Source organism: Argiope bruennichi, chromosome X1, assembly GCF_947563725.1.
Source record: "Argiope bruennichi chromosome X1, qqArgBrue1.1, whole genome shotgun sequence".
Classification (NCBI taxonomy): domain Eukaryota; kingdom Metazoa; phylum Arthropoda; class Arachnida; order Araneae; family Araneidae; genus Argiope; species Argiope bruennichi.
In genome coordinates, this window is record NC_079162.1 from 31,514,466 (window position 1) to 31,534,585 (window position 20,120).

The 20,120-nt window shown below is 31.2% G+C and overlaps 1 protein-coding gene across 4 annotated transcripts in view; it reads right to left on the reverse strand.

Annotated features, from left to right (window-relative positions):
- LOC129958564 (SID1 transmembrane family member 1-like) overlaps positions 1-20,120 on the reverse strand; it is an 86,692-nt gene that overhangs the window by 38,993 nt on the left and 27,579 nt on the right. For all 4 annotated transcript variants that reach the window (XM_056071114.1, XM_056071117.1, XM_056071115.1 and 1 more), the window contains one exon: positions 1,167-1,291. In XM_056071114.1, coding sequence (XP_055927089.1) covers positions 1,167-1,291 — 125 coding nt within the window. The remainder of the gene's footprint in view (positions 1-1,166; positions 1,292-20,120) is intronic.

Consider the following 20,120-nt stretch of genomic DNA (forward strand, 5'->3'; position numbering starts at 1 on the left):
ACTCTTTCCCAACAGAGTATTCACATTTGTTCACCAAACGTATTTGTAGGCTCTTGAGTTCGTTCATTCCTTAACGAGTCGTGTGATATGCAGGCCATCTAAGAGGAAATCGTCCCCTAAAGTCATTAATTTATTTGAAACGAAATTTCTAATTTATAATCACAGTTTCATAGTTTAAAAACATGATTTCTATTCTTAAATATTTTCTTTTCAGCGCAATGCTTGTTTGAGTAAAAAAATTTTTCATAATTTTTCTCTGGACTATGTCATGCGAATATGAATCTATGCAATCACTTTTCTCTTCAAATTTTAGATGGTTTAATAATAAAATATTGGTGAATAAAATATTTTTATTTATTGCATTTTTAGCTTTAAGAAGGAAAGTATTTTAGTAAGGGAAATTTTGGTTAAATGCTTCATTAAAAAAAATAAGTTCAAAATAACCAGTTTGGAAGTAAACATGAATGACCCTTGCGAAATGCTGATCAAGGTTATATTGTAAGCTAGTGTTTAACAAAAAGGATTAGATGTCTCAATAGTAGGATGATACAAAACTTTTTTTTTTAAATCTGACGTGCAATCCAAGTCTATTAATGTATTTTTTAAAATTCTACCTTGAAAGGTTTAAAAGAGATTAGAATACAACTTGATGAGCCCAAATTAATGTACAATGCATGGTAGCACTTCAAGCGCTGAAAGGCCGTAGGATATTTTCTAAACTGGAAGGGCCCCCCAACAAGTGGGCAGCACATTGTCAATATATCTTGTCTAAAATGTCATTTCTCTGGAGATATATAGATTATCTCCTTTACGATTCTGAAGTGGATCCTGCAAGCAAGATTTCCCCAACAGCAGCTGAAGTTTGAGAAATTTTGGTGCTTTCGCTACTTTATACTGATCATTCCGATAACGAAATAAATAGCTATACTGACTGCCATACTTTTCCGCAGTTTCTTTATTTTGTTCTTTAAAGCATGTTCATCATCAAAGATTGACTTTTATTCATTTTCATCCCTTTTATGCTTCATTATTTCACTGTCCAAAATATGACCACGCGTTGTATGATAATTTGTGTGGATCTAGATGTATTCTACTGCCATTAAATTCGCATCAAGGATTTAGAAACAGTCTAAATAATGATAAAAGGATATCAAAATAAATGTTACCTGACACCAGGGAAAAGAATTGGCAATTGGAAAGACATCACATTCAAGCTCTCCCTGACTACAACAAACATGGGCGCATGCACAGAAGCTTGCACACTCATTACACATAGTCTTGCTGCCCAATCCTTTAAATAAAAAACGCAATAAGTGAAATATCAGATGCAAGTAAGTAAAGCAAAAACAAATGACACAAATTAATGTTAAAATTTGAGTAATTAATCATGATAAATAATCCTATTATTTAATTTCCATATTGATAATTTATTATTTAAAGAATCATTATTTAAAAGATAAACTCTTTGATTGTTAAGTAATATTTCGCACACAAATGGAAACCAAGCTTATATTTTTATCCATGGTTTTTAGATTCCATGATCAGAAGAAATTATTAACAATTTGGAATTATTGTTAATAAATGAATTATTTTTAATAATTGAAGACGGAATTATTAACAATTCGGAATTAACGAAAGCATAAAATTAAATTCCTTTATTCTTCAATAAAATTCTTAAATTTTCAACATTATTTTGCATGCAGAAGGAGCGAGAAGTTTTTTCGATATATTTTTGCACATACATGTGCTTATTTAAATAAGAAAGTGAGACGTCTTTCCAGGAAAACTTTTTTGAATGAACAGCTGTGCATTTATGAGTAGATACTTTCCATAACATGCCACTTCAAAAAGACAAATATTCGACGATAAAGAAAAATTTTTAAGTTACTCTCCCCAAAATTATTTAAAACTGGCAAGCTTATTCAGCTTTTCCTTTTGCACAAGAAATTAGGAGGCATTTTTCAATAAAAAAAAGGGGGTCATAAAGTTTCTTTTAGCAAATGAGAGGGAGTCTAAGTAATCAGTAAAACTGCTGCTATGAGAAGTTATGGATTAAAATTTTCTAATCTCTGCTTTCTGTTACTTGCAGAATTCCCTATATGTCTGCATTGCAATTATAGTATTAAAAATCTTTCGTATTCTGATAAAATGCTCATATTTCAACTCTCAACGATAACATTGCTTTAACGCAGCAGCAATTACATTGACAATGCTGGTTGATAAGGAACTACATGCTTGTTTTTTCTTTCTTTTAAAATCCATAGGATTTATTACCTTGTTTAAAAATGATATATAAATTTTTTCGATATATTTCTTAATTTATTATCATATTGACATTAATTAATTTTGGTCCCATTATTTCGATATTCTTTTAACCCTATAAAAGGGCATTTTTTTTTCTAGTCATGATATATTAAAGCATTTTTAAGATTGAAATTGTCTTAATAAAAGTGATTCATTTATCATATTAGGTAAATTAAATTAATTAATCTTATTAATTAATAAGTAAGGAAAAAAAAATCAAGACACCATTTTGTATGAGATAAGGAACTCAAGCGTCTAAGTTTTTGTCTGATTGAAAAACTTGTCAGAAGTTATCCCAACCTACATAATTTCATACAAAGACTGATGAATTTGGTATCTCTAGAAAAGGTTAAACGCTGATTTTTTTTAGTTATTATTTCTGTTTTTGGAGAAAATGGTATTACTTGCCCTCAGTTAAAAATGAATAAAGTCAATGTAATACATGCGGTGATATACTACTAAGCTGTATATACATTTTGTTGTACACTCGGAACGCTTAGAGTCAAAAGCTTATTTGAGAATGTGTTAGTTAAATTTAAGAGGAATATTTTATAAAATTTATATAACGAGAATTTGTTTTTCTAAAGAATTTGATATTTTAAATGTCTTTTGATGTTTTTAAAATTAAATGTTTACAGTTTTGAAATTTTCAGGGTGTTTCTTAATGTTTTTAAAAGCTCGGTTATATACAGCTTTTAAATTCTTTATATGATTCTTAATATTTTTAGGATTATGAGTTTATAAACTTTAAAATGCTTTCTACTCTTTTTACATTGTGACTATAATTATTTCCCAATGGGTTTTAAAAGAATTTTATGGTTTACTTCTTATAGTGTGTGTGTGTGTGTGTGTGTGTGTGTGTGTGTGTGTGTGTGTGTGTGTGTGCGCGCGTGTGTGTGCGCGCGTGTGTGTGCGCGCGTGTGTGTACGTGCGTGCGTGTGTATCCATTTTGTAATGCACTATGTAGCTGGAGTTATTCTTATACAGAACATTTTCTTTTAAAATAAGGAATAGTGCTTAGCACACAGTATAGCCAATATACTGGGTTCTCGCGAGGGAGAAAAAAAAATCCCTCGTGAAAGAAGAACTCATTAGCGATTTCCTTTCAGGTGAAAATATATTCCACGGTTTTATCTACGAATGAAACGGTTTCAAAAGTCCAAGTTCCATCATACTTAAATAAATAAAAGAAGAAAGCGAAACCTTTATTGATGATGAACAAGAAAAACGTAATTTTATTCTTACTAGTTTTTAAGAAAATATTACAAAGCAAAATGGCTTTTTGAACAATTTTTACAGGCTAATATTGAAAAATCTAACAACTAACAACTAAAAAATCTAACATGGACAGCCGTAAGTCCTCCTTCACAAAGCTAGTTTTCCAGCTCTCACAGAGGCCCCATTAGAGCCCACAGTTTGGAAAACCCGGAAAAACGAAATGCATATAGGCTCCTGTCGTATTACAGCGTCCTAACTTTTTTTTTTTTAATCTTTTTGTAATTATGGTAAAAAGATGGTAATGCTTCGGAAATGTTTTGAGAAGCATTCTTTGAATTAAGAATATATTTTATTGTAATAAGTATAATATGTAAAATTGATACTGAGAATTAAAAATTTTCCTTAAAAAAACAAGATTCTTTTTGTAAAAGGAGATTAAAAAGACATACAATTTTACCAATAATAAAACTTCTAAACACGAGTTATTGTAAATACAGCACGTAAGAATTTTGGATACGATGAGCATTTTATTAGTACTTAAAATTTGTTTTACAAAATTAAATAATATTTTCAGCTAATTACTTAGATTTAAGTATTTTGCTATTTTCCAAATAAATTAGCATTCTTATATTTTATATTTTTAATAGCGTGCATTATCAGAATATCCATCTAAAATACAAGAAGTTGTGTTTCTCTTTTCAAGCATGACTACAGCCATAGTAATGATTTCAGCAACTTTTCTTTGTTGAAAAAGCGGTTGCTGTGCAACGTCAATAGTGAAGAAACATTGGTACTGTAAAGAAAAATACAATTTCTTTTCTGGCTCTATTTTGGAATTAACAGTTGGTAGATAGCACACGATGGTAGCAACTTGCACGCGAAGGTTAATGTATGCTTTACTATTTTCTTCTTTACTAATGTTAAATTATAACTAGACGGATAAAATTCGATATGCTGTCTGCACATCAAATTTGCAAATTTCTGTCTAATTTTGAACGAAATCTGTGCACAGGAACTTTGTTCGAACCCATGTAAATACGAGTACTAAACGTAAAGATCTAGTTAAATAAAATTTGGTACACAGTCTTAGTATCTTAAATATAGTCTATCAACTTTTAAGCTGTAAAGGTTTTTTAAAAAGGGTCAAACCATCTGTCACTCTGTATATTCGTATGTACATATGTAAATGCGATCATTCAAAGGTGCAAGATAAATGAAATCTGAGAAGTGATTTTGCTAAAATTGTACTTCTAGGTGTAAATTTGGTTTTAAACATTCGAAAAACAAGGTGTTAAAAATTCAAACGACAAATTTATTATTTTTTTCAATATATTACGGTTCACAAAACCCTCATGTGAGGAACTCTGAAGATAAAATACTGAACACGCGTGGAGTTTACGGTTTAGCCCAAGGTACAACATTTTGATGAGGGTATAGGGAGAATAAAAGCCTTCATTGCCTTTGATTTGATATGCATATTACATGTATTCGCGTATAAAATCAAGTGAAAGAAAATTTATGCATTTTTTTTTTCATATTTTATATATTTTTAAAGGATTTGTATTTTTCTACTTAAAAAATATTACAAAACTATATTTTGTTAAAATATGTACTAAAATTATAAATCGTATAAAATTTACCAGTTTAAACAATTTTAAATAAAATTATCGAATAATTTTACGAAAAAAAGCATCTGAAAGGAGAAAATTTACATTATTAGTCATAGAAAGTCAATGTTTAAAGGGTTTCGCATAATTTACTTGTTCCGAAACATTAACTTTATTCTTAAAAAAAAAAAAAAATCTCACTTCTGCAACTGGCCTTGAAGTCAGTAAGAAGATACAAGAGACTTACTCGAATATCATGATTTATTGTACGAAGAATAAAACAATGCGATTTAATTATTTATCACATTAACTATATATAACCAAAATGAAGTCACCCATTTTCGAAGAATAGTTACCAGGAAGTGATACTCAATCAACATTGAGTTTAAATAAATAACAGAATTACATTTATTACTGTGGATCAAATATTAGGATTATTATGATAAATAGAGTGACTTGTGAAATAATTTGAAAGCTTCTTTCTCAAATATTAATAACCGAAAAAATTAGCAGAAAATAGAATCTAATTTACGAATTTTTAGAAGATAGGAAAGTTTGTAAATCGAAATACTTCAAAGTTTTTGCAAAATGGAAATTTAGACTGTGGGAAATATCCACCTTGAGTTGCATAAATACTAGTTGCCAAATCCCAAAAGGTTTTGATGAGATAGAGGAAGTCTGTTCAACGAGGTTGGATTCGGTCATTAAGATCCAATTTCATAAAAGATTTATTTTATATATTACCTTAGCGAAAGTCAAGCATCAAGAGTCTTCGAATGGTGTGGAATCGAAATCTGACAATGGAATACAGACTCAGATGTGGTCCTCACCATCTGATCACAGTTCTATATTATAGCACCCATCCCAAAATAGCATTCGCGCTTCTTCGTTTAGTTTAGTTAAGTCTGGCGTAGACTTCCGATTTATGTCTCTTAGATTATTATTAAAATGCCAAAGAAATGATAAAATATATTAAAAGCAGCTGCAGCACATACCTCCGATATCCCTGCACTGTCTTATGAAAATGCCTGAGCGAAAACATCCCTAATTACTTGTCCGACATCTTGACTCGGAGGAAATGGGTATGCAATACACATCAATCAATATCCTCCAGGCCGTTAATTGCTTCCCTGACATTTTATCGTTAATTACCCCACACAAATTGGGTTTTCGCATCGAACCTCAGATTAATGTTCCGTTTTTACTTTCTCGTATAGGAAGTGGAGAGTATTGTAACTGTCAAATAATTTGAGCTCGAAATTTTGGCGAATCTTCCCGTTTTAGACCTCTCCGAGTTCGAAAAACACATTTTTAGCATTAAGTTTGTCTTTCAGTGACAAGGATAACTCAGCTAAACGGATGAAGTTTAGTATATGGTTTTTATGCCCAATTCGTAAATTTCTATCAAATTTTGAGCAATATCTGTTCGGAGAAAATAAATTTGTCCAGCTGCTTGAATACAAGTTAACAAGATGACGACAAAATAAAGAAAGCTAGATGAATAAAATTTGGCACACATATTTAACATGTATTGTGTGGGCATCTCTCAAATTTTGTCTGCTTCAATAAGAGGTTGAATGTCTGTTGGTCTATACCTTCAGAAACATGTAAACGCGATAGCTCAAAAACGCAATGACTTAAATATATCAAATTTGGTATGCTATTTTTGTGACTACAATTGTAGTTCTTAATCAAATTTTGGTTTTAATCAGTTGGAAATAAGGCATCCAAAGAACAGATTCGATTTTCGGAGACTATTAACCAGATGCCAAGGATTAATCGCCAAAAAACTCCCCAAGGATTACAAGATAGATGTTAATGGATAGATAAAAACGCTAAATTCACGCAAAGGTGAATATTTCGCAACTATTGTACGCTAATGCCGTGTAAGGCGTCCTCTGCCATATCCAAGGTCCACGATTTTTGGGTAATAACACCTTTTTAAGAGAGAATGCAAGACAATTTTGTGGAGACCACTTCCGTTGGTTAAGTTATATAAGAGTTATGTTGTGGCCAACTTCGTCATCTTGAAATGTGATAATATGACGAAAACGATACCTACGCCTGTTCTTCTCCAAAATTCCACACCACATTAACGGAAATGCGTTCAACTGATAATCTTAGTGGGGTCTGTATGAGACTCGCAATCCACCATTTCCGAAACTAAGGCAACTACGAGGCTACAAAAATGTGCGCAATAAAGTAAACATCTAACAGCGACATTTCACGAAGCATCCTTCTACAGCAGCGCACAAATATTGAATAATATTTAATAATATTTATCGTATTGTATAATATTGTTTAATATAATAAATATCACACAATGCTGTAGAATATGCTGCATTATTTAGGTTAATAAGAATTTTAGCTTCATAACTTCAACTTCAACAACTCCATTAACTTCAACTTAGAAATGCAGTTTTTTTTTTTTAATCCCACACAAATCCTTAAAACGGATAAAAAGGATTTCATTAACGGGGGATAAATTTTTCCGAATTAGGGAGTAATAACTTTCTTCACAGAAATCCACATTCCCTTCAATATTATTATGGTGTAAATCCATTAACTATTTCTAACCACAAAACCCTTAGGAAATTCCAAATTTGTAAAAAAACATCAATGTAGAAAGAACCGTTCCTTTAACAGAAATCCTGCTAATGGTCAACAGATATAGGCCTTTGATTCCAAAATATTTACAAATAAAAGTTAATATAGGATGCCTAGAAAAAAAAATTTTTTTTTTTTAATAATGGGAATTATCGTAACAAAATATTTTTTTTCATCACTGCCGAAAAGCATTGATTTAAATGGAAAGAACACACTAGGTAGTGAAAACCTTAACACGATGTTATTGTATGATCCAAGTTTCTGACTCTTAGATCAGATTTGAAAAATATATATATATCCTATATTTGTATCGCTTTTTGAACATAATTTGCAGATTATCTCATTTTTTAAAATTTTATTTCATTTGAAAGCAAATAATTCTAATTACAAATGTGACCCTCATCTGAAGAATTCTTCACAAATTTTATTAAACTTAGAATAAAGCATACTTCTTTACTGAATAATGGTAGTTTAGTATCGTAATTCCTTTGATTCATTTCAGTTTTATGAAGGATCTTTCTATTATCAGTATTAATGAGAAATTGACCAAACGTCCAGATTCTTGATTCTTTGTCCCGTTTTAAATCCCTCCCCCCACCTCCCAAATAGATCATTCCGAAACTGAAGTTCAGAAAATCTGGTATTTCATATTTTGATGTCAATTCCAAACAGTTGCTCAGAAATAAATTAAGTAAAAGAACAAAGTATAATAAAATAATTCCTTAATAGTGAGCATGTATATTTTAGTTATTGTTTGAAGAGCTTACGACTTGCAAAGGATTACTCGGTATTAGAAATTAGATCACTCTATTCTTAGTTTATGATTATGAAGATAATTTCTGTATTTGCAAATGAATATTTGTAAGAAGTCTACATGAAATAAATTTAACCAATTATTACAAACATTTTAAATCTTAATTTTATCCAAAATAACGCAATAAAAGAAAAAAAATACATGACTACAGGTTAAAGTAACATTTGTTTCAACTGAATTTGTTCAACTTTTCATGGAAATAAGATAAACTGCAAAACAACTAACTAATTTCAAACAAGTTGCGTCATTCAGTGTTAAAAACCAGAAATGAATTGCAAATTGTTCATAATAATAAGAACAGAACAGGAAATCTGCAAATAATGTGAGGAAAGTGAGAATAACGTTAGAATAAAAACGCGGAAATTTGCCGGTCAGGGAAGAGTTAAGATATCTGCTTACGATATGAAAATCATTTTCGCTGCTGATAGCGAAAGATTATGCATACAAAGCCGCTATTCGCCGTATTCACTCTTTTGATTATAACCGATTATTGAACACATCATTCATTAAACAGAAAAACGGGAATTGCACCTGCCAATGTACATTGCCATTTTAACAGACACCGAGTTTCGGTTGAAATAAGCTTGAAGTGAAAGGATTGGACTCAGATAAGCATTTTATTTTTGTATCTATTATTTCGGGAATAAGGCGTCAAAAAACTAAAGATTTTCTGAAATTCAACCAGGAATCCCTAGATACTGGGTGTTTGTAGAAGAGTATGGAGTGAAGCCATAGCTGATAGAAATAAAGGCATTGCCCCGAATTGTATAATCATCTGAACACTGATCTATAGAAAAAACGTACATATTAATTGCTGTCATGTTTTTATATAAGATTCAAAGGAGCCATAAACTTAGCTGTCATTGTTCATCAAAATTGGGTAATTATGTTTTGACAACTGAAATTCATCAGAAGCTATCTGTCTGAAATTCAAATGTAGTTATCTCTTTATTTTTTCGAAAATGTTATTTTTAGGTAAGTAAAAACAAGGAAAATCTGGCACATTTTAGTCAAAGTAGGAACAAATATTGTACATTTTAATCAAAATGGAAAGAAATCCAAAATCGGCACATTTTGTTATAACCAGGACAAAGTTAAAATCCGAAAAGCTGTTCACTTTCAAGAAAATTAATTTCAACTTCTTTTAGCCATTAGGAAATAAGTCACTGTGGTGTCTCTTTTTAACAAGTTTTTATTAATTATCTTTCAGCGTTGCCTGTTTATTTTTTGGATGCAAATTTTCCGATAAGCTAGAAACTTGAAACTTCAAATAAAGTTTAGAATTGGGTGATAATAGAAAATATTAATAGATTGTTTTTCTCTTCTAGGTACACATTTGCAATCCTTTAAAACTGTTCGCTACCAACAGGTGGCGCCATTCCAGGTAGTTAGCTCATCGAGAAATTAGTTTGAAATCGTTTTGTAATTTCACACATACAAGACTTAAAAGCAGAAAATATTATACCACGCTTTTAAAACGGATTAAAAAGTATCAAATAATTTCTTCTAACCCTATACAAAATTAAATCCCCATGCAGATTGTCCTGAAAATTTGTGATTGTGAGCTTTTAAACTTCTGTAAGGGGTTAGGAGAAATTATTTAATATTTGTTAGTCAGTTTTAATAACGTGGTAGATTAAAAAAGTTATTTAAGTAATTTTTGATATAAAGTCTTTTTGTGCTTAAAAAAATCATCAGAAAATAAAAGTTATGTGCTTTAGTTCGTATCTTATTTTTAGAATTTTCTTTTTGCATTTAGGGTCATAAAATTTTCTTTAACGCTAACAAAACATTAAAAAAATATTTTATCGCCAATACTGCGTCGGAATGAAACATTAACGATTTCCAAAATTCACATTAATTTTCAAACAAATCGGTGAGAATTCAGTAATCTAAACCGATGTCATTGACAACACGATAAATAAAACTTGAGTCTTCTGAGAAACTATTGTTCAAAGGTTGATAAACATTCCCAATGTTTCAATTTTATCACATTTATGCTGCGGCTTCTGACAGGTAAACTGATATCAATTATCATATACCTTGAAACACCTTTCAGTGCAAAAATAACCTTCACACACTTATAAGTTATCAAATATCATTTTAAAAGAAAAAGTTTGTTTTTCCCTTCACTTAAATAAAAAATTTTAGCACAAACATCACAATATAAAAATTAATTAACGTTGTTGTTGGTTGTTGTTGGTGCTTATTCTCCTTGAATTGAACACCAATTCAAACCAAGTTAAAATCGGGGAAAGAGGGGTGCGGTAGCTTCTGAGGATAAAGACCCCTGAGCACCTGAGGGCAGAAGTCTGACTTTAGCTCATATGAAAATGACACTCATACGCTTCCCTTTTTACAGGGGGGGGAAGGGGGTCTCTTTCACACATTTCATAGATAGAACACAGGGTAAAGAACAACCATACCCGTACCCGGGACGCCCAGATCACAGGAAAGACGCGCTACCCCCAGGCCAGAACGCCGGCTTAATTAACGTGAAAAATACAATTAATCTTATTCCAATATATTCCAATTGCTTAAAATTAAAACATTGGCTTTCAAAATAACTAATCATAATATTAAAAGAATATCATTTTTAAAATAGCATGTCATGTATGAGATGAGGTTTCTTGGTCATGGTAGGATTAGATTTTGGTTGGAAAAATATGGCGAGATTTATTGCCGCATAAACCATATTTCGCCATTCATTAAGAGAAGGATAAAAATAAGTTCATATAATAAGCAACAGGATAGTATTTGAATTCTAATAAATAGGCAAATAGATAGGATTTATTGATGTAAACAGAAAGCTTTACACTATGCTCTAGTTTCAGAGAGTAAAAAATTAATATCTACCAATGGAACAATTTATACTTAGTTTCAATGTAAACAATATTATTTGCAATTCCCGATTAGATAAGTTAAGACAAAATATTGAAAACGGGAGAGATCCAGTCTGAAAGAAAAAACATTATCCTTTATTTCAACATCTATGTTTAATCGAAATGGAGTGGAATTATAGTAAATTTTTCCTGGAATAACATTTATGCGTCTGTGCTGAGTTCATTTTGAACTCGTTTTAATCTAGTGTGAAAGAATTCAGTGCCTTCGATCTAAGTGATAAAAGTGTGAATAATTAACTTTGAGAAAGCCGATAATCGACATATTTTTCAAGTCACGGATGTTTTAAGTTGTTAGAAGCATTTTAGATATATAAAAAAATGTTTCTAAATATAAATAACATTTTAATTGAATTAATTCATTATTAATTTAATTTTATATCCACTTATGATGCCGTGAAAAATATCTTTGACTGGCCTTTGTTAGACTCCAATATTAATAAGCAAAAATTATTTCGAACGCCATCCATTATTATAAAAAAGTCTTTGTCAAAATAGTCATCAATTAGAATCAAATTATTAATAATTTGATGTTTGATGTAATTACAATATTTCTAAATAAATTTAATTAATTCTCATTTTGTTTATTATTAACCCTCATCGTGGCAAGATTGCTTTTTTGAAAAAAAGCAAAAAAAATGTATATAGGTAGCTTCTTTACGCTACCTATATACAGATAAACTACTATTTTTATTTTTGAAGTATAAATAAACGTCTAGAAATGTCATGTGTTTAATAAAACTAAGTTAAAAATTATTTTATAGTGGTAGTATATTTTTATAAAGTTGTATGTATGGTATACTATACAAAATGAACATTAGGGTTAAATAACACCTCATTAGTCTATCTTATTTTCCTATTTACACTTTCCTTTTGGGGTCGCGAATAAATTCTTGAGCATAGATGGGATCACTGAATATTAATTTAATGTCTTCACTTCCAGCAATTAAAAATTTTATTTGTTATAATAGCTATAATCCTAGTAGCAATTAACTTGAAAAACACAAATCTTTGAAATATTTCAAATGTCTCTTAGGATTTTATTTAGATCAAAATAAATCCAAAAAAAGATTTCCAACCAAGGAAAAAAACAAAAAAATTTGTTACGGAGCCTGTTTTACTAAAGGTTGAAGATGAAATGTCCGCATAGTGATTAAACAACCATTTTTGCCTCATAAACACTCCTACGACAAAACTGATACAGTAGACTCCCGATTATCCGCGGTGCGGATTATCCGCGCCTGCCGCACAAAGTTTTTTTTTTTTTTTTTTGACTGATTTTTTCAAAAAAGGTGCAGTTTTATAGTTATGCTTTTGTAATTACATAATACATTATAGTATTAAAACAGTACATATGTATTAATTTTTCTGTGTATCCTTGACGCCTCTCGTAAATACAAAGCACTTTTCTGTTTTCATTAAGAAAATGCATTTTAGGTTAGTTTTGAGTGATATACTAAAATATTAAGCGTTAGTTAAACATTTCCTGCTGTTTATTTTACGTTTTATCGTACATAAAACGATTTTTCAAAGTTGGAATGACTGTTTTCTTTTTTGCTATACCCATTTTTATCTTTTTTTGGATTATCCGCGGCGGCCGCGCCACCCAATTCCGCGGATAATCGGGAGTGTACTGTGGTTGTATTTTGATGAAAGAAATATGAGAAACTAGTAAATAAGTAACTTCCTGTATCGTTTTTGTTTTCACAGGAGTGTGATTTTTTTTTTTTTCATTACATCTAATAGGGCAAGCTCCTGAAAATTCCCTTTCCGCTTCTTTCTTGAAAAAAATTACAATTGATTAATTAAACAGCTTTATTTCTTCTTTCAAATTTGTAATTTTTGTGACTGAAGAATGACAAACTAAATCATAGTTGATAAGCAAAGAGGAAGCAAACTAAAATTGCGACTAAAAGCTTTAGTTTCATGCTAGTTACTGAGATAATTTTTATTAATAAATAGACCAAAAGAGACATGTCTGATGTCTTTCAATCAGTAATTTGATATTATTATGTGAGCTCAGTGTTTACGAAATTTCGCTGAGTTTACATTCAGACGAAAAATATATCTAAAGAATATCCTATTCACAAGAAACAATTACTGAATTGCTCATGGTTTCGAAACAAATCAGAACAGATATTATAATTCCTGTGTTATTGCGTTATTTTGAAATCAAATATTGTTTTCAATGACCAAAATTATTTTACTAAGTTTTCAATGATTAACTCTCTGAAATGATTTCCAGTGCGTAAATTTTAAAGTGTGTTAACGCATTAAAAAGTCAGCGTGGATACTTCGCATGGAAGTATAATAGTATCAAGATTAATAAAGAAAAAAATTATAAAAAAGCTAAACACATGTTTGTAATGTACTCAAAATATTAGAGTATAACAGTAGACACGAGTCAGATCGATGAAACAGGTCACCTTAACAATGAAAAAAAGAGAAAGGAGTGCTTAAGGTTTCTTTCGACGATGTTTTGGAAGACGTGTTTTTGTCAAGGCACAAGATATTCAGTTCTTGTACCCGTACAGTGTTGAATGTGACGAGAACGACCGTTCATTTGCGGTTTGGTTATTGAGTGGTTTGAGTCATGTGAATTAGGTTTGGAATCCTCTAAAGTTTCATGAATGGTATAATCTATAACATCATTATTGGACAACGAATTTCCAGAAACCATTAGTTAAGTTTTCTTTAATATCAGCATTATCTTAATGAGAGATTAGTGTATCTAGATTGTGTTGTTCAACAGTACCGCCGGACATTTTAAGCGCTAATTTGTTTAGGGTACAGATGATTGATTAGTCTGTTTTGATTTTTCAATAATAGGCGAGAATTTCTTAACTTTGGAAACAGTCTTTGTATACAAATATTCTTTATCTAATTTATATTCTCTACTTGGGCTCATCTTTCTTATAGACGCTACAAGTTTAGAATTTGAGGTAGATTGGTTCGTTTTTTCGTGAGAGAAATACATTGAGAATGATTTTAGATTTGAAGATGGCAAGGCACTTAAAGTTTGGACAATAGGCTTATTTACTGCAGTGGAAATGTTTTTATTTCTTGAAGACAAGTCCAGAAAAGCAGGATTTCGTATTTGAATTATTTCGACTACGAAAAGGAGGTAATTTAACAATAGGCGGACACGGAACTTTTGTTTTGTCCTTTTCTAACAGTTACCTGAATGATGCCCTGATTAAAGAATCCTTCAAGTATTTCAGCCTCTGATGTTCTCAGCAGATTAGGCATGGAGATTATTCCTAGAACAGGATTTAAACTCTTGTGGGGTTTGACAGAAATTCGCATACCAAGCACACCTTCGGCAAAAAGAAATTACTTAGTTTGGAGAGCGGACAAGGATTCAATTAGAAGATCTCGCAATTTTGTTTTCTAATTGTTTTGGGCTCGTATACAATTCCAATTACACCTTTGTAAAGAGCGAAAGGAAAAAAATCTGGATATAAATCGCATTTATCTCTCGGAAACAAAATCAAACAGCGAACGCAGTTAATGTTGAATTTCTCCAATTTACGAGCTTTCACACCAGTTAAAGAATTTTCTGAAGATCCCAGGCAAAGCAGGGCCATCATTTGTGCCCTGGAACCAACAAGGGAAGTCAGTAACCGACTTTGGACATGCCGGCTTTAGCACTCAGCCTGGTGCTGTCCGGAACATATACGATCAGATTCACCTCCATGAAAGTTGAACATTCTAACGCCAAGCCCCAGAGAGTGACCTTTTCACTTGATCCCTAGCAGGTTAGCTTCTTAAATGGCAAGGTATCTACTGAAATAATATACAGGGGACCACAATGCACAACGCATCTAATGGGACACTACGCACGACTTACACGAGGGAATTTTGGCTGTCCATGAAAATCAAGCTTCAAACAGCATCTCGTGAAGGACTCTCTCGTTTACCGACGAGGGATGAAAAATCAATAAGAAAGCAGAAGACGAAGGGGATGTAAATTGGAAGGAAATAAAGATCTCTGGGAACATCGGGATTGGGCCACCAGTACGTACCTATAGAGAGTGAGCCCCTGAAAGCTGGATACTTAAAGGAAAGTCATTTTAAAAGAAATCTTTGATGTTAGCTTAATGTGAGTGGAATATAATTTGGAGTTTTTCAGGAGAAATGTGTTACTTTTTATAATTGTAAATATTTGCTTTCACTAATCAGTACTTCAGAAAAACAAAAAACAAAATTATGCACAATCATTTTCTCTAATTTTCCAATCTGACAGAAAATTTTTTGTAAAATTCGAGCACCTTAATATCCATGAATTTTGATTCCAAATTGGAATTGCAATGAGTCTCTACTGCTCCCAAAAATAATGTCGATGTTCTTCAATATTTTTATGCTTCAGATAGATCGAAGTTCTACTTATATTTCATTACTAATCACGTACAATCAGAAATATTAATATAAATAAAAAGCTTTTTTTGAAAACATGCTTTTATAAATTCACTGCAAAATAGAAAGTTTTATCAATTTTAATACCAGATGATGACATGAAATTAAAAATTTTAATTTTATCGAGCAAGATCATAATTTAATTCTCAAAACATAAAAATATCGTTTTGTAGTCAGGAACACTTAACGATACAAAATTTTAGAATTTCAGAACATTAGGATGGAAGAGAAAAATCGATTACATAATTCTATCGATTCCATCTAACAAACCTAAAATCAAGTTAAACAAAAGCATGTTAAAATTAAACTTAACCCATTATGGGCTTATGGATTACCGTTATGATTAATCCTTTAATGGTCCACAATGTTAATATTAGCAATATTAATAGCTAGATTACCTACCTACTCGATGCTCAATGCGCGTGTTTATAAATATAGTAAGAAGTTACAAAGGCTTTCACTGATCAAAATATTATTTTCCCTACATTAGTTTTTAGGAATTAAAAAACTTAGAAATCAATCAATATCAATTTTGAGCACTTCTCTCCTGCCTTTTTAAAAATTCAAGCAATATGATCTTTTATCAGTCGAACATTGATCTCATATAATAGTGCATTAACTTCGGAAGAAGAAAAAAAAGAGCTCTACGTGTACGTATTGCGCAGCTGCCATTGTTTACTTGAATATAAAGTAGCATAGCAATAAATTGCTCTTTTGATTCAAGATGCTCATTTACAAACAATATGTGATCAAGTAATCATCTGAGTGAATAAACCGGTAAAAAAAAAAAAAAAAAATCACTTGCTTTAATTTTCCATGATAGAATAAGCTATGTGATTATTGAAAGATTTCAACATACTATTAAAAAAAACAAACAGGCGTTTTAAGATATTGTTCTTTGCACATTGCTTTATAATTAAGAGAACACTGAATGATTTGGGCAAATTTATTTTAACCATTTAAGATCGCACATCAGGCAAGTTATCCAGAGCACAGAAAAGATACAAAAAAACTATTGCATATGAAATATATCAAATTAAATAAAAGCATTTCAAAAACAAACATATACTCAAAACTTTTTCCCCCTCCATTTCAGATCTAACACTTTCTTTTTCTGAATAATTTCATTCTGCTCTGTTTATAAGCACGTCCCTTTATATTTCTTAAAATTACCTTTCTCAGTAAAATGCTTATATAAATAATAAATTACATATATTTTCAGGGAATTGAAGGTAATAATACATTGTTTTACTATGAATTCCAAAACGGTAATCTGAATTTTCGGATAGACAGAAGATGAAAAGCTATTTCAGAAGTCCAACGAGCAATTTTTTACATCACTTCTAATCGTCGTTTATGAATAGCGCACTGACGATCTACTCCATAAGGGAGATCTCTGCGCATGAGATCTGTCATAGATCAAATCTCCTTTCGGTGATGTAAAGTAGGAGTTTGGAGAGCAACAGACCAATTCATGCGTCGTCATCTTCATCTGACAACGTATCAAAATTGTTAAATATGTTCCAATATGAATACTTGAATAGTCTACCATGAATACCAATATGAAAACAAAATGTTAATAAATGAAAGTTAATAACGAATATGAATACCAATATGAAAACAGAATGTTAATAAAAAAAATGAAACCATTTATGAAAAATGCATATTGCTAATGCAGATTTATCACAATACGGGCCTTTTTTTACTATAAATGTAAGTCACAATTATCCATATTTAGGGCAGAGATTTCTAAAGATCTTTAACTTACGAACAGCAAATTTTTAAAAACTGCTGGTAAATTAAATTAATTGTTTAAACCTCATTTCTGACGATTTTTTATTAGAAAAACAATTATTCCATGTTATTTCATTTATTTTACATCGGCCGCATTTCAATTAAAGTTTAGTGATTCAACTTTTTTTTTGTATTAAAAAAAAGTTGGATAAAATTCAGAATATCGAGTGGATTCAGAGAAGAGTAATTTTATTTTATCTTAAAAAAAATCTAAAAAGAAAGTTAAACCTACTCATATGTCAATATGTTTGAAAAGCTGAAAAAAAAGTTGAAAGTCTGTTGCGTTTTTTGTGTTCAAGGTTTTTAACTCAACCCTTCATGCCCCGCCTTGAGCAAATAGTCAAAATTTCCGCCGCTGATTCTAGATTATGTGAGAGAAGGTTACACATCCCATATTTATTCATATTTTCGAAAACAACTAGAAACTCCTTCGATTCTTCTGCAAACATATTCGGAAAACCGCAGAAGGATCTGACACTTGAAATTCATATAATCTAAGGAAATCGTAGAAAAGCTGATAAGGAAAAGAGTGTGCCATAAGTGTTAGATTGAAAAGGTCAGAACTTTTTAGAAATGATTCACAATAATACAACAAATATTAATAACGACAAAAAAAATATAGCAATTCTTAGACACATGAAACTTTCTATTAAATGGAGAAAATTAGAGATAAAATGAATATAATATATCGAATATTAAGGAACACTTAGTTGCAGTATTTCAATACCCTAAGCCTACTCTTGTAATATTTTTGTACGTTAGAGTGGCAAATTATTCTTTACACTTTAATCGTCAAGTGAAGTATCACATAGGCAACGTATTTGTTTGGGCTGTATGAATCACACATGCTTTACGCGCTTGCATCTAAAATAAGTCAGTTGTTTCCCATCACCCAGCAGGCCTGAACAATATTGTTCAGGCATAGATTGTATATTAGATTATTATTGTATATTAGGGGCGTGGGCTAGAACTGAAACATTTCCTGTTAAGGTTTCATGCAATGTGAGCCAGTGAATAACAATTCACTAGCTTACATTAAAAAAGAGAAACATGTAGAATGTAGCAATTACCTACAGTGCGAGAGCTGATGGACATGAATAATGCCAAGTCTATATAGTCTATAACAAAGCCATGTCTTCTTACATTCAGAATGGCATTATGGTGATACATTTTGTTTAAACGCTTCCATTCTTTATCATATTTTTTGCACAAGTTGATAGGGTTTTTTTTAACACATCTTGTCAGAACACAATCAGTAGTATAATAAATAGACTGAGAAATTGTAGAAACATAAACAAGGCTTGTGGAAATGGGCCACAAATCATTAATATCCTGTGATGTGGAGGGATTCTTAGATTAAATAGTATCTAGCTAATACTAAAGAAAGCAACAGTGAAGGACAGAGATGACAATGATACATCTTTGATGCAACAACTGATTCTGAAGCGTCTCGTCTCGAGTAAGGTAGTACCTACGTCTCAATCACTACATACAGTTTGGCAGGTGATTATTTCAGTACTGTGCTTGATTATAAAATATTTGGGATTACTAGCAATCGTTACACAGAAATAGTGAATAAAAGCATGCCGCGGTTTTATATATGTGTAACTTAATTTTGCAGAGGTATATTTGAAAAGAAGACAAATTTGGAATTAACTTCAATTTATTTTACCATGGGAGGACATTGTTCGTATATACAGAGGGTGTTTTAAGTTTAGTTTAATTCACGTTCCTTTTTAAAGCGACACTAGGGCTATTTTGGGACGGACCTAGTAATTTTGAACCTCGGTCAGATGACGAGGATGACACCTGAGCTGGCATCCCCTCTTCAAACTTTCACACCATATCAGTGTTAGGATGTTTGGCCCCGATGGATTTAACGTGAACCAGCCCCGCTTACACGACTTTTTTTCAGTGAAATCGGGTCTCGAGCCTGAGACCCTCCGGTTCAGAAGCCAAGATCTTACCACACGCCATCGTGGCCCTTATAGAGACAAAGGGAAAGCATCAGTTCACAATAGAGCACAAGACCAAAAATGTGTGATAAATTTCTCCTTAGAGCTTTTGTTAACACAATCTTAAAGGAGTTTCATTCTCACGTGCCGATTTAGGAAAGGGAACCTTAAGTATCTTTTAAGTTATGCCATAGGCCTTAGGGATTTCAATCCCTTCGCTCATAGCTTGAGAACTTAAAATGTCGGCAATTTCTTTGGAGAGCTTGTTAGAAATAAATAAAATAAAAGGAGGAATTCAGATCAGGAAATAAGAGAAAATTTTAGAATAAAGTAACTTGGGCTAATTTGAAATTAAAAAAAAAATAGGAAATTAATTAGGATTTAGATTAAATCAAACGATATCCTTACATATGTATGTATATAAAATAGGAAACATGTCTTCGTAGTTTTTATTTTGACGCGACTTATTAGTTGGCGAAAGTCAATTTTAGATGGAATCGTTACG